General features: G+C 34.9%; 1 protein-coding gene across 1 annotated transcript in view; it reads right to left on the bottom strand.

Moving 5' to 3' along the window:
* LOC149414261 (modular serine protease-like) overlaps positions 1–6,457 on the bottom strand; it is a 47,682-nt gene extending 41,225 nt beyond the window's left edge. Inside the window, exon 1 of the mRNA XM_089644278.1 lies at positions 6,216–6,457. Coding sequence (XP_089500404.1) covers positions 6,216–6,285 — 70 coding nt within the window. The 5' untranslated portion in view covers positions 6,286–6,457. The remainder of the gene's footprint in view (positions 1–6,215) is intronic.
* Between the last annotated feature and the right edge of the window lie 9,546 nt (positions 6,458–16,003).

Raw genomic sequence — 16,003 nt, 5'->3', positions numbered from 1 at the left:
TGTTTTTATTAAGTGGTCATATTTTTAGTGCAAATAAGTTTTGTGGTAATCAACATGTTTTGTTTTTTTAAATGAAATAAGTTGTTATATCCGCCTTTCGAGTGAAAAAGTAATAATATACATTTTATTTTAATTATCTGTGTTTAGAAACTAATTATTGTGTTAATTTGTCTTTTTTCCTAATTTTTTTTTGTGTAACCCTCCATCATGGCTCGACGCGACTTGTTTGATGACCAAATAAGAGAATATTGTCTCGATTTTATATCTGTTAAATTCTTTTATTGTACACAACACCATACAAAATTCAGGTATGAGCTTCCCCGATTATCAGTTATGTGTGATAAGACAAGTAATCGCAAAACACCACAAAAAACTCAACTCTACTCAACTCCTCATTCGTCTCATCATGACACACCATTACGTCTGCTTTCAAAAGAGGTTGTAAACATCAAAACAATCCAAGCCATACAGAGCCTGCCATGTTTGTGCGAATACAAAGCTTAAACAAAGTCGCAGAAAAATGGCTCGATATGTGTTCCCAGTGTAATGTGGCATTGTGTATTCATTCTTGTTTTAAAGTCTACCATTCGAATAAAAACTATTAACATAAATAATACGATAAGAAACTGTAAATAAAAGTTTAATAAATAATTAAGTTTAAAACAATAATATTATCACAATTGTATCGTGAGAAATTTAATGGTGAGCCGTTGCAGAGGTCCCACTTCGGAGACGTGAATACTGATATTACTATAGTATGTCTGTATGTGTTGGTGAGATTACTGATTTGATAATGGCGGCGGGTCGAAGTTTGTTGATGTTTCATAGATAGTTTTTATTCGTCAAATAATGCATCAATTCATAAAGATATCTTGTTTAGACTTTTTAAAAGTGTAACGTAAACAAGTTTTTTTTTTGTTTTGGTAAAAATTTACAATCTCTAAGTGCTGAGGATAATAAATAATGAGGCAATGTAAAATATTCTAAAAATCCTTGGCGTGGGAGTATGTATCTTGTGTTTACTTTCGGGCAGCAAAAGGGTTAATATAAATTTATCATTATATAAGAAATACCTGAATGATGTTTTCGTATTAATGTTTAACAGTATCGCGAAGGAGCGATAATTTTTTTTTCAGATTTATTTAATCCTTTATAGGTCATAAGCTAAAAACGGATAGTTATGAGACCTTCAACATTAAGGTCTATATTTCTTTATGTTTACAAGTTATAATCGCCCTTATGGGTTGTAATCATTCTGAGGTAACGCACAGAGGTCTTGAATCGAACCAACCGCCCCGAATTTCGCACATGTGGAGTAAATTTGCAATAATGGTGTACTGGTCAGTTTCTCTATAAAATTATCAAAGCAGTTATTCTCCTGTAACGCAAATAAATAAAAGTACATTTTTCCTTACCAACCTGTCTTTTTGTAATGAAAACAAAAATTTTAAATCATTTTATTTTTTTTACCTAATTGGACAACGGTCAGAAAAAAGACCGCTGGAAAATCGAAAATTTCAAAAAGACTAAGCAAAAGTTTTAGACTAAGTAAAAGACTAAGCAAAGACTTTTGTTCATCAAAATGAATATAGAAAACATAAATAAAACCATTAAGGGTGTATCGTTAAAAAAAGTTGTCTTATAAAGGGTGTAAATTACGTATTACCAATTATTATTTATATTATTACTATGCCATCTGCACTTTTAAAACTGGTTTATTTATTTTTTCTTATATTATGTACATCTAAATGGAAAATTTACAATTGTCAACATTAATATTAAGTTGGATATAACTTTTACATCTGTGAGTTTCAATTTACTAACTAATTTACTAATATGGAGATAATATACAGTACAATACTTACCTGTTAGGTCACGCGAAATTTAGATACTGGATTTAGGACATAATTGGAAAATTGGATATAACTGGACTTTCTCTAAGGAATGGTGTATTTAATTATTAATATAATTATTCTGTTGGACTTGTTATGGATCTTAGTTCCGGAGGAAGTTTATTCCAAGCCTTCGGCCCAGATACTCCGAAAGCGCGATCACCAAACTTAGTATTTGTCTTGCGCTTAGGTTCCATCAGTCTGCCTACAGCTGATGATGTTGCTGATCTAAGAGTTGACTGTTTAAGAGACGCATAGTTCAGAGATGTAGGGTGGGGCCATTTCATTGATGGATTTAAACACCATCCAGCACAGTTTGTACTGGATTCTTTCAGGGCACTTGAGCCAGTGAAGGTTACGAAGGTGTTCTGAAATGTGCAAATATTTTGAAACCCCGGTTATGAGCCGTGCTGCTGCATTAAACACTGATTGAAGTTTGGCAATTTGATATTTTGGAAGGCTGGCATAAATGCCGTTGCAATATTTAAAATTATTTCTGAAGAATTTGGAATTATTTCACCCACTGATTTCCCGTTGAAACTTTTAACACACCCAAGCGTCGTGCGTTCAAATTCCATCCATCATGACACATGGTGGTTATTCTTAACCCGGAAATGTTTGTATTTAATTAAAAAAAAACTTCAAATAAAAGTCGGCCTCGTGTCATAGTAGATATTTTAAGTAATGAAAACGTAAAATGTGCCATTTTACTTTCTTTTTATATTTGCATATAAAATATGTGTTATTTCTTATAATAAAATTTGAAAGCGTATTTGGTAAAGGCAATATATATAATTGTGAATGAGGAATACTTGGAGCAGGTGAATGAGTTTGTGTATTTAGGAAGTATGTTCTAGAGAGATGGGAAGGCTGACAGAGATATTGAAAGAAGGGTAAATGCAGGTAACTCCATTAATGGAGGACTGAACGCAGTTGGCGCTAACAAAAAATTGTCCAAAGAAGCGAAGTTAGCAGTCCACAACGGAGTGCTGGTACCTACCCTGATGTATGGAAGTGAGGCATGGAACTGGCAAAGAAAGGATGAAAGTAGATTGAATGCTGTTGAAATGAGATCCCTGAGGCGTATGTGTGGTAAAACCATGTTTGATCGTGTGAGGAATGTGGAGATCCGCAAAGAGTGCAAGGCGGATGTAAGCGTAATGAGTAAGATTAAGAAAGGGACGCTTAGATGGTTTGGGCATGTAGAGCGAATGAGCGAAGATAGGAGTGTAAGGAGGATATATGATGCAAATGCGAATGGTAGCAGAAGTCGGGGACGCCCGAGGAAGACATGGCACGATCAAGTGAATCAGATACTCGAGTCGGGCCATGTCAAGAGTCAGAATAATAGAAGAGTATGTATGAGACGATGTATGAATGTGAATGAGGCAAGGAGTGTGTGGTGTGACCGAGTTGTTTGGCGGTCCGTCCTCTCTGCCTACCCCTGCGTGGAAACGGCGTGATGGCTAGTTAGTATGTATGAGACGATGTATGAATGTGAATGAGGCAAGGAGTGTGTGGTGTGACCGAGTTGTTTGGCGGTCCGTCCTCTCTGCCTACCCCTGCGGGGAAACGGCGTGATGGTTAGTTAGTTAGTTAGTTAGTTATTTGGTAAAGGTTACGAATTCCGTTTCACGGTAAATATGGAATGTTTACTTTGAATTAATACTTGAATTTAGTTATATTATTACTAAAAGTTACTATAAATGTTGGGGAACCTTTAATAACGCCTGCTCGCGTCCCCTTTAGAGTTATATCCCAGTTTTCAAGTAGTTTGTGGGCTACGCTAGGTTTGTATAGACTGGTTTGTGATTTAATTCTAATACGATATTATGAATATAATCCAACTCTTGATATGAACATAGTCGCCGTCGGCTGCGACTATTACGGTGCCGCATACTAATTGACATATCGCGTAAGTGACAATAAACGAAATTAAAATTAAAAATGCGTATTTTTCTCCCCCGACATAATAAATCATGTTTTGAATTAATAAAGCTAAATCCATTTATTTGAAAGTGAAATATTGCGTATTAAGAGTGAAGCGGAATAAGAGAAAAATAATGCGTATTTTATCAGCTAATCACATATTAAAAAAAATTTCAAACTATTTGGATTTTATTGCAAAGCCGAAATACTCCGATCTTCTGACAGTATGCCAGATGCCTGAGGGGTTAGGTCTAGGGTTGCCATCCGTCCCGATATATCGGGACTGTCACCTTTATTGAGCTATCTGTCCCGACGTCCCGACAAAAGCCTTAAATGTCCCGATTGAAATTACGCAATGCAAATTTTAATTTTCCGTGCGTCCCATAGCCCAGAGACTGTGGAGTCGATTTTACAGTGTCAAGTCAATTATAACATGACTTGTACAGAGTTCTACAATTATGTTAAAAGGTACCCAGAATTGTTGAGAAAAGCGAAATCTTCTGAAAAGTATGGCCAGCCAAGTACTTCTGCTAGTACCAATTAAAGTAACCTATAAAACAAACATATTTACTTACTTATTATAAAATAAAGAAATTGTTTAAGTATTACAAAATTTTTATTTGCTCATCCTGAATAGAGGCGAGGCGTATTTATCGTACCCAGTAAAAGTACCGGGTATTTCCATGCGATACTTTGTACTTGTGACAGATCTCTAAAATACCTGGTTCCAAAATACTTATGAGTATTTTATACCGGGACTAAATATTTTTAATAGGTACTTTTACCAGGTATTTGTGACAAGTATTTTTAATAGGTATTTTTGATGTGTATTTTTAGTAGGTATTTTTGATGGGTATTGTTAGTATGTATTTTTGGTAGGTATTTTCGATGGGTATTATTTTTGACGGGTATTATTTTTGACGGGTATTTGATGAGACATTTACCGAAATGTGGGGAATTTTTTCGAAATGGAATTCCGTAGCTACCCCCCCCCCCCACGGATTTTAAAAATTTGATGGGGATAACCGATTTTGAAATTTTTTAGTGGGGAATCATGGCTTACAGAAATTCTCTAACAACCCCCCCCCCCCATGGATTTCAAAATATTTCGTGGGGCGTATCCTTTTTGAAATTTTGTTGTGGGGAATAATGTTTTTCAGAAATTCTGTAACAACTCCCCCCCCCATGGAATGCTCCAGTAGAATATTTGTGGGGAATATGTGGGGGGCAGAATGTATGCGAGTTCATTATTAGAATGACTTATTCTGAATCAATCCTCAGGTCGGTATTAAATACTTTTGAGTATTTTGTCACCGAGGGATTTTTTTGTACCTGTACTCATTGTACCCAGTATCGAAAAGTACTCATAGGACCCACTTCTAATCCTGAAACGTCCCGACGAGACCCTGGCCGAATATGGCAACCCTAGTTAGGTCAAAAGTGGACGAAAGTCCGCCCAACGCACTGCTTGTCATGTGTTTTTATGTCACTTCCAAGGTGACCATATAAGAGTGGTATTAGCCAAAACATGCGGGAAAACAAGAAATTATTATTTTTTGTAAAAATTATGAGAATATCAAATCAAATGATAAATAAACATAACGAACTTCATTTAACAAACTGTACTTACTTGTCAAAATTACGGGTTTTAAACAAACCTAACTCTATTGTTTTTATACAGGTTTTCCAATGAGAGGTGTTATTTTGAACAGCCCGCTATTTCGGTAGATGTTACTTTTGAAGCTATCATTTTTTGACATTTGACTAGTAGAAACTACGCCATTAATAAAAATGGAACGATACACGCTTCAACAACGCATTGAAATTATTAAAATTCACTTGAGTGAAACAAATGCAAAACATCTTGAGTGATGAGGCCCATTTCCACCTCGGTGGCTTCGTCAACAAGCAAAATTGTCGTATCAGGGGCTCGGAAAACCCAAGAGTTATTGTTGAAAAGCCTCTCTATCCTCAACGTGTGACTGTTTGGTGCGGTTTATGGTCCGGCGGAGTCATTGGACCTTACTTTTTCGAAAATGAGGCTGGAGCAACAGTTACGGTGAATGGATTGCGCTATCGAGAGATGATTAATGATTTTTTATGGCCGGAATTGGATGGTATTGATCTGGACAATGTTTACTTTCAACAAGACGGCGCTACGTGCTACACGAGCAACAAAATCATTGATCTTTTACGATCGAATATCAAAATAACACCTCTTATTGGAATACCGTGTACAATATACTGAAAAATATATATTATATAAGAATTATGTATTTCTAAATTTTAAATTATGTGTCATCGCTTTTGTATTAATTATAAATATTGTTTTATTTATAATATGAAGTAGGTACCTATATAATATGTGAACATATATATTTATAAAATTCTTACCTTCCAACTGTCCTAGAACAGAAGTGAACACAAGCACAACGGATACAATCTCTAGAAGAAAATAACGCATTATGATTTATTTTTCAACATTGAATTTACAAAAGGTATTGTAAGTTCCACTGCAGTTCTGATATGAAAGCACAATGGGATGCGTAGACCTCAACTATCATATTTATTCAAAAGATTTATCAGTTTGTTTGGCTTTTGGGGTCACACAAAAGATAACGAATTTGCGTCAGAAAAATAGAATGTTTGCAGCACGAGAGCGAAAATAAATTTAGCATTGACCAAATTATGAGATCGTAAAAAGAAATAAAAGCAGGAAATAGAAAACAGTACATGATTTTAGAATTTTTGTAATTATTGGCAATAAAAATAGATATATACATGGTGTTTAAAATTTTTCATTTATATCTAACTAGCTGATGTATACCCGGTGTTATCCCTAGGAGATAAACATAGACTTTTCTCTACTTTCTATAAATAAAATATGCATGTATTATATATACAGGGTGTATCGGCAAGTACCCGACAAACTTTAACCAGCTATTCCTCAGCACATTTGGAGTAAAAAAATTTATGGACGCTTTGCTGTCCGGTAATATTTTTTTTTCCATTAAAAACAAAAAATAAATAAAAAAATCCACACTCCGTCACTGTCACTTGCATTGTTTATCGCGTTCAACAGCTGTTATTAGCAAGTGTGTCAAAAAGTGTCCTCGATCTTTCGTACAAATACGTACAAAACTAAATAATAATAGTTAAAAATGAGACGAATGGTGCCGTGCCATTTCGTTGTGATTGTAAAAGCGCGCCAACGTAGGTACGTACGTACATTATTCAACGAAACTCGAACAAAATATTGCCAGATGGGTTTTCAAACTTTGACAAAGGATAAAACAGTGGTGACATGTGGTGAAAATATGAATAGTAAATTTTTTATTAAAAAAAAATGTTACCGGACAGCAAAGTGCCCATAACATTTTTTACTCCAAATGTGCTAAGGAATAGCTGGTTAAAGTTTGCTCGGGTACGTGCCGATACACTCTGTATATAAACCTTCCGGAAAAAATTCTCTGAATGATATTGAAAATCCTAGCAAAATCGTTGCGAGGTTTAGAAGAACTAAGCCCAGAAATAGACAGACACGGATAGAGACTTTATTTTATATTATTTAGAGATTAGACCTCCTACATTTGACATTGTTCACCGTAGTGAACATTTGAACTTAGATGCTGGATTACGTAACTTTGCCAATGTTCACAGTAGTAAACATTGTTTTTTTTTTGTAATTCTGAAAATGTTAGTTTTTTTTGCCATTTTTCCTCGACTGATTTCGACAATTCATTATCGTAACAGACACAGATATGAAATGCCTACACCAATACTGAAGGAACCAATGTTAGAAATCAAGGTAAACTTGTGTTAAAAGATGCCGATAAGAATTTATTCAAGTAAAAAAGGATAACGAATCAAAGAAAAGTCCAGATGAAAAAAAACATTCAAGATTCGAGGACTCAATTCCAGTTGTAGGATATCATCTATTGAATGCACATAAAAACATTCAAGTTTTAAGGACTCAATTCTAGTTGTAGGATATCATCTATTGAATGCACATAAAAACATTCAAGTTTTGAGGACTCAATTCTAGTTGTAGGATATCATATAATGAATGCACATAAAAACTTCAAGTTTTAAGGACTCAATTCTAGTTGTAGGATATCAACTATTGAATGCACATAAAAAGTATAAAAACATTCAAGTTTTGAGGACTCAATTCTAGTTAAAAAAAACTGAATTAATATTACTAAAAGGCCTGTGTTAATATTATTTAAAAAAATAAAACGCAGTGAAAACATTGACGGTAATTCATATTCATATTTTTTTGTAATTAAAAAATTTAATGAATACAAACGTATTGTAGGAATGTGTTATCACAATAATAAACAAGTACAATAAAAAGATATCTTCCAGATTCATGCCTCAGCAGTTACCAAACCGTTTGCGTCGACATTTTTATATGCCAGCTTTGTCTATGGCAATATCAAAACATGCTTTCATTTGGTGGGATTTTGTACCTCATTTTGACAGAGTGGTTTATTTATGGGTTGGAGTATTTCCGCTTTGCAATAAAATCCAAATAAATGCAATATTTCTGAATAAAACAAAAGAAAATACTCTTTCAAGTTTCATTATTGTAAATAAAAATATAATTTTTAATATATAAAAATTTTGAAAGGGAACTTATAAAAAAATAAAAAATGGCTAACCTTACGTTTTTTGGAACTAAAATTACCGATAACGAAAAATTATGTAAAACACACACATTTTATCAGACAATGCATTACCAACTTTACTGTCAACACACTTTTTTGTCATTTCATAAAAGTCGCTATCCGTGTCTGTCTGTTTGTGCGCTTAGTTCTTCTAAACTACGCACCGAATTTATATTTGGTTTTCACTATCATTTAGAGAATTTCTTCTGGAAGGTATATACAGGGTGTATCGGCACTAACCCGACAAACTTTAACCAGCTATTCCTTAGCACATTTGGAGTAAAAAATGTTATGTACACTTTGCTGTCCGGTAACATTTTTTTTCTTTTAAAAACAAAAAATAAATAAAATTTCCACACTCCGCTACTGCCCACAGTATAGGGGTAAAATAATTGGCAACGCCGCGCTACTGTCATCTCTTTCACACATATTCTGTCTCAAGTCCCGTGTGGTTCCCGCCACCCCGTCTCGTATCAGTGGTCAGTGCTGTTTTGGGAGTTCGCATGTCATCAAGTTTCTAGTTTCGTTTTTGTTTTGTTATCTAAGTTTTTACTGTTGAAATATGCCCCTCAATTATCCACCTGCCGAGCAAGCAGATATTGTTTTTGTTTATGGATTTTGCAATGGAAATTCACGAGCAGCCGTAAGGGAGTATCGCATGAGGTTTCCTGGAAGACGCGTCCCACACCATGCTACCTTTGTCCAGGTTTGTACCCTATCAATTGTTTATTGAAACTATTTACATTCATTGATAATGCCAAAAAGCGCTTTTGAAATTTAAACTGGGAACATTAAAAACATAACAAGGGGCCACCAACTTTAAAAATGTAAATTGTACTTTAGGTGATTTGTGTTCAGTGGTCACTAAACGGCGTTTTAAAAAGTTAATTAATTTTAATCTCTAATAAATGCATCATTCACTGCAATTGAATTCACTCCCTTTCTCACCATGGGATTATTTAAATTACTTGAATTCAATTTCACCCCTGTGAATCCAAGATATCAACCGTACCTAGTTAAGAAAATTATAATTTAAAACACTTTGTTATACATTTTACTATAAAAAAATGAAATAAATGAAGAGAAAACGTAAGTTTTCTGATATGTGCCTAAAATAAGTGTTCTTTAAAAATAAAATGAGTGAAAAAGCCCGCGATTGTTTATTTGACATTATTACTGAGCTGAATAATAAAAGCAGTTGTTATTTGTTGTTTTGTTTCAGATGTATCAACAATTGCGTGACTGTGGCATCGGACGGATTGAAGGCGCCGGCGGAGGACACAACATCGTTCCTGTGGCAGTTGAGGAGAGAATCCTGAACTTAATTACCGAAGACCCCACGCTGTCCGTGCGTCGGGTCGCTCTGATGATAGGACACAGGGAACACATGGCGGTATGGAGAGTTCTGAAGAAGCACGGGCTCAAACCTTTTCACTATAGGCGCTGCCAAGGCCTCATGGAGAATGACCACTTTTCCAGAGTCGTGTACTGCAGAAGAATGCTGCATAATGTCATAAGAGATGCAGACTTCATGAAAAACATATTGTTTACCGACGAAGCACAGTTCACTAAAACAGGAGTGCTAAATGTGCACAACTTGCACCATTGGGCTGAACAAAACCCCAAGCTTGTTCGGGAGTCGTCGAGCCAGGACAGATTTTCCATCAACATGTGGGCAGGAATCCTGGGAAATCAAATACTCGGTCCAATCGAGTTGCCTCCCAGACTAAATGGACCGATGTATTTGGAGTTCTTACAAGTGCAACTGGGCGAGATTCTGGAAGATGTGAACCTCGAATTACTACGGAGAATGTGGTTCCAGCACGATGGAGCCCCACCACACTATTCGATTGCCGTGCGGAACTACTTGGATGTCGAGTTTCCTGGTCGTTGGATAGGCCGTGGAAGTCCGGCCATTGCTTGGCCACCAAGATCACCCGACCTGACCCCCCTGGATTACTACCTGTGGGGGGCTCTCAAGGAAAAAGTGTATGCTAAGCCAATAGCCTCAAGAGAGCAACTGCTCGAACGAGTGATGGAAGCCGCTGCAGAAATTAAAGCAAATCCTGCAAACTTAAATAATCAAAATATAACAAGACTACACGCTTGCATCGAAAATAATGGTAGTCACTTCGAACAAATGCTCCAATAAAAAAATTAACATAAACTACATGTCCGCATTTTCATTTATTATTTATTGGTAAAATTCTCACAATGTCATTCATTTACACATCAATATTACCTACATATCAATATTTAATAAAATCTGTAGAAGAGTATGCCCGTCGGCATTCAACAAGTTTTTCGACAAGTGTGTCGAAAAGCGTCTTCTCTCTTTCCTACACACTAAATATTAATGGTTAAAAATGAGACGACTGATGCTTGTAAGCGCGCCAATACGTAAAAACAACGAAACTCGAATAAGAATTGCCAGGTGGGTTTTTTAATCGCTTTAATCTGACTTTAAACAATAATTAAACACGTAAAAATTATTTAATATAATATTACAGTACAGTACTTTGAACCTTCGCAATAAATTTATTTGATTTTAAGTTTAGTTTGTAGAACTCCATTTCAATTTAGAGATTTTTTTTATTTTAACAGTCTTATTAAAAAATTTATAAAAACAGTGTGTTTATAAACAAGTTCTGCTAGTTGTAATTATTATTACGCGTGACAGCTGTTTCACCTTCTGACGGCATTATCAAACTTTGGTAAAGCCACTTACAGACGACGTAAGTGATAACTTTCTTTTTTTATTATTCTGGCTTTATTGATTTCCGAGTAAATTGTCGTAAATTATTATTTGCTAATCCCAATATTATTTGCTAATGCTAATAATTAAGTGAAATTTTAAACAATGCAATAATAGGATTATTGCATTGTTAATTTCACTTAATGTCGTTGGTATTTCCAACTGATGACTCAGGGGTTTATTTCCCTGAATAATTAAGTATTTTGGGGTCTAATTATTATGCATTTCATTACATCCGATAATTTAAACAATTTTTATGTTGAATTGGGGTAAGTTTTATGGCTAAGGGAAGGAGTGGAAGGTGAGGAAGTACCTGGATATTCAGATCTGGTCACCAAATACGGCTAGTCATTTCAAGCAACGTTTAAATTCTAAACCTGGATATTCAGATCTGGTCACCAAATACGGCTAGTCATTTCAAGCAACGTTTAAATTCTGAACCTGGATATTCAGATCTGGTCACCAAATACGGCTAGTCATTTCAAGTAACGTTTAAATTCTAAACCTGGATATTCAGATCTGGTCACCAAATACGGCTAGTCATTTCAAGCAACGTTTAAATTCTGAACCTGGATATTCAGATCTGGTCACCAAATACGGCTAGTCATTTCAAGCAACGTTTAAATTCTAAACCTGGATATTCAGATCTGGTCACCAAATACGGCTAGTCATTTCAAGCAACGTTTAAATTCTGAACCTGGATATTCAGATCTGGTCACCAAATACGGCTAGTCATTTCAAGCAACGTTTAAATTCTAAACCTGGATATTCAGATCTGGTCACCAAATACGGCTAGTCATTTCAAGCAACGTTTAAATTCTGAACCTGGATATTCAGATCTGGTCACCAAATACGGCTAGTCATTTCAAGCAACGTTTAAATTCTGAATTAATTAATCAATTACGAAAAAGCGTGGGGTTAAGAATATTTTTTTTAAATTATAGTTGTAATTTATTGTCGATTTTTTAAAAAAATTGCGATATTTTAAATAAAATTTAATAATTATTGTTTAAATAAATTAGCAATCTGGCAGCATTCATTTGCAGGTGGTCAATCCAATGCAGTCATGACGTTTATGTGAGTGCTTTCCTTTGTCTCAGTGTGTTGCGCAGCAGTTTTATATGAACCGTTTTTTGATTCATCGGGATTGTTTTTAAAACTATACATTCTTTGTACCTTCAAATTAGTGGAAATAAACTTAAGTGTGTCAAGCTGCTCGTTATATTCCGGTAATTCTGGAAGGCTTTTAACATAAGCAATAATATTCATAAATCACATTCCGCGAAGTTGTAAATAACTAAATTTATTAAAAAATATACGTTGTAGGATAGCCTAGCAAGTAACATTTTGACAGAGCACTTACGGTGATTTAAAAAACAACGGCGCTGTTCAAATAATCCAATTATTATTATTGATAAGTACCTAAGTGAGGAAAATTGTTTTTAAAAGTGCTCAGAATTATTGGACTTCGATTATAAATTCAGGAAATCTACTAATTAGTTTCTTAGTTTCAAAATTAGACTATTTAATACGTGAAACGCGTAAGAGGTGAAACCAAAGCATTCCAGAGGTGAAACAATTTAGATACAAAAATAAAACTGATGTGTACAATACAAGAAGACAATCAGTGATTCGCATACGAAAAATGTGAATAATCATTATTGTTAAATAAAATATTTCTTTTCTGGTACTGGATTATGTAATACGGGCTTCGTTCGCAGCAACACGCGAGAGTTGCGATGTTGCTTTCAAATTTTGACAAAGGATAAAACAGTGGTGACATGTGGTGAAAATATGTTTAATTAATTTTTTATTAAAAAAAAACGTTACCGGACAGCAAAGTGCACATAACATTTTTTACTCCAAATGTGCTAAGGAATAGCTGGTTAAAGTTTGTCGGGTTAGTGCCGATACACCCTGAATACAAGCATATTATATTTAAATAAAGTAAAGAAAAGTAGATGTTTTGTAATCAAGTCGTAAAAATATATTTTCGGACGATTACATTGCTAACGCTTACTAAACCTTATGAGATACAACAAAATAATGTACTACGGAATTGTATATCTTACAAAGGTCTACAGAAAAGTCCTGGATGGTATATGTCTATCTCCTAAGGATAACCCCCAGTAACGCCGGGCACATGTCTGCTAGTAATCAATAATAAAAAAAGTCAAATTGCATTTGGAACCTTTGATTTCATAAAGGTGCACATTTCAATTCTTCTGTGGTTAAATTCCGTATTTAAATAAAAATAATGTGGTTTTCTCTTTCTAACACCTTTTAGATTATATTCCTCACCATGACAGTAAGGGAGATACAACGATTTTTATGAGACCGTACGAGTTGTTCCCAAAAGCAAAAAGATTAGCCTGAAGGGTTCAGAAATGTTTCGCAAAAATCGTTTGAATGGTTTTGCTAAAATATTGATTAGAGATAGGAGTTTTACTTTGCCATAAAACTAACAAGAAGGTGAAAGGTAGAGGAATATAGGATAAGGATAGGGATGGGATACACTCACAATACATTATATTCTCATGCATTCATTTGTGATCGAAACTTCCAGGCCTTATATCTTCAAAAGCACGCCCTTCAGCTAAAAACAGGAACCTTCTTCATGGATGGGGGATAGAGGGCTACCACATCATATAATTACCTTTATTGTACCGGGACTCGTTTCTGACTTTTAGCGACACACTATTGTACACTCATTTATATAATATATATTGATTGATTAATCTGCGCCCGCTGTGGCTTTCTTATAATTCCAGTGAATTATTGACTTCTCAGCCGGCTGTTGACATTTTCCCCAATTTCGACATACGTATCCCACTGTTACATTATTATTATTATTATTATTTAGTAAGCAGGCAGCATTCTGCTGATGTGCTCATGTCTGCTTTCACAATAAGTTTAACAGTAATTGAGTTGTTTTAAATTTAAAATAAGTTAATACTTTCTTCTCTCCAAATAAGAATTCAATGAAGCTTTAAATAGGTTTATATTATAAGAATGGATGACATGTTGGGGAAGTTAGTTCCATGCTTCCACTACTCTATGTTAGTAGAATGGATGACATGTTGTGGACGTTAGTTCCATGCTTCCACTACTCTATGTTAGTAGAATGGATGACATGTTGTGGACGTTAGTTCCATGCTTCCACTACTCTATGTTAGTAGAATGGATGACATGTTGTGGACGTTAGTTCCATGCTTCCACTACTCTATGTTAGTAGAATGGATGACATGTTGTGGAAGTTATTTCCATGCTTCCACTACTCTATGTTAGTAGAATGTATGACATGTTGTGGAAGCTAGTTCCATGCTTCCACTACTCTATGTCAGCAGAATGGATGACATGTTGTGAAAATTAGTTAAACACACATATGTTGTTGTTAAGAAAGTCGATACAACGAAATTATTCGATAATCATATTGCACGTATATATTTATGTTCGGTGAGTGTTCCCGTTATTACAAATAAATCTTTAAATGTTCATTATTTTTTCAGGTATGCAGAAAACGCGAAAAGACTACAACGTTTATTCCACGATTGTCCCACGTCCCCGCGAGAATTGGTGGGATTTTACGCGGAACACGCCGTGCGTACAAAAGGCGCTCACCACTTATCGATTTCAACACAATCGTGGTTGCTGGACGTGCCACTGTTAGTGCTGGCAGCACCCAGCGTGCTTTTGGCACCAATTGTACTGCTGACCCCTGTAGTGGTGCTGCTTGCTTTTGCGATGCTGTGTAAAAAGTGCTATGGTTATTCGCATAGAACAGAGTTTAAAGAAATAAGTGGAAATAAAATTAAGAATGATTAGGCAATTATTACTTCAGTGTTAATAATTAGCTAGTGATCACTTAGGTGTAACTAAGTAATTACATAAGTGTAAATAATTAATTAGGTTAGTTAAATAATTACTTAAGTAAAAGTAATCACTAAATAGTAAATAATTATCTGAAAGTAATCACTTGAGTATATCTAAATAATTATGTGAAAGTAATCACTCGAGTTTACCTAAATAATTATGTGGAAGTAATCACTTGAGTGTACCTAAATAATTTTGTGAAGGTAATCACTTGAGTATACCTAAATAATTATGTAAAAGTAATCACTTGAGTATATTTAAATAATTGTGTGAAAGTAATCACTTGAGTATATCTAAATAATTATGTGAAAGTAATCACTTGAGTGTACCTAAATAATTACGTGAAAGTAATCACTTGAGTGTACCTAAATAATTACGTGAAAGTAATCACTCAAGTTTACATGAATAATTATGTGAAAGTAATCACTTGAGTGCAACTAAGTGCTAAATGTAAAAGAGCAGTAAGTTCCTTTATTTTTACATTACCGCCACACGGGAGGCCCTGAGAAAAAAAAATTACATCAGGGCCAGTGTCATCTTTGGGGATGCTGTGTGGAGGGTCTTTTTAGGGAAAGGAAGTTGGTAAAAGGTATGAGGGGTGGGTAGGAATCTGAGCCACACAGTAGATGGGCAAACGCATATGCCGTCAAGGACCAAGACAAACCTCACCCCACGAACCCGGGCACCCCTGCTAATTCACCAAACGTAGCAGACTACTTGGCAAGAGTGTTGGTTATCCAATAAGTGGTTCCATACCGTCCCCCCAAATTGAAATTCTCTTGGGCTGGAAGACACAGAGGTGACTGGTTTGAAATCCAGTGAGAAACAACAAAATCATAAATTAAACAAACAATTTTTAATAACATTATTTATTTACACATTAT

This window comes from Hesperophylax consimilis, chromosome 20 (assembly GCF_061612785.1).
Source record: "Hesperophylax consimilis isolate HC1 chromosome 20, BYU_Hcon_1.0, whole genome shotgun sequence".
NCBI classification, from domain to species: Eukaryota; Metazoa; Arthropoda; class Insecta; order Trichoptera; family Limnephilidae; genus Hesperophylax; species Hesperophylax consimilis.
Note: the sequence above shows the minus strand (reverse complement) of the source record. Positions and strands in the feature narration are given on the sequence as shown.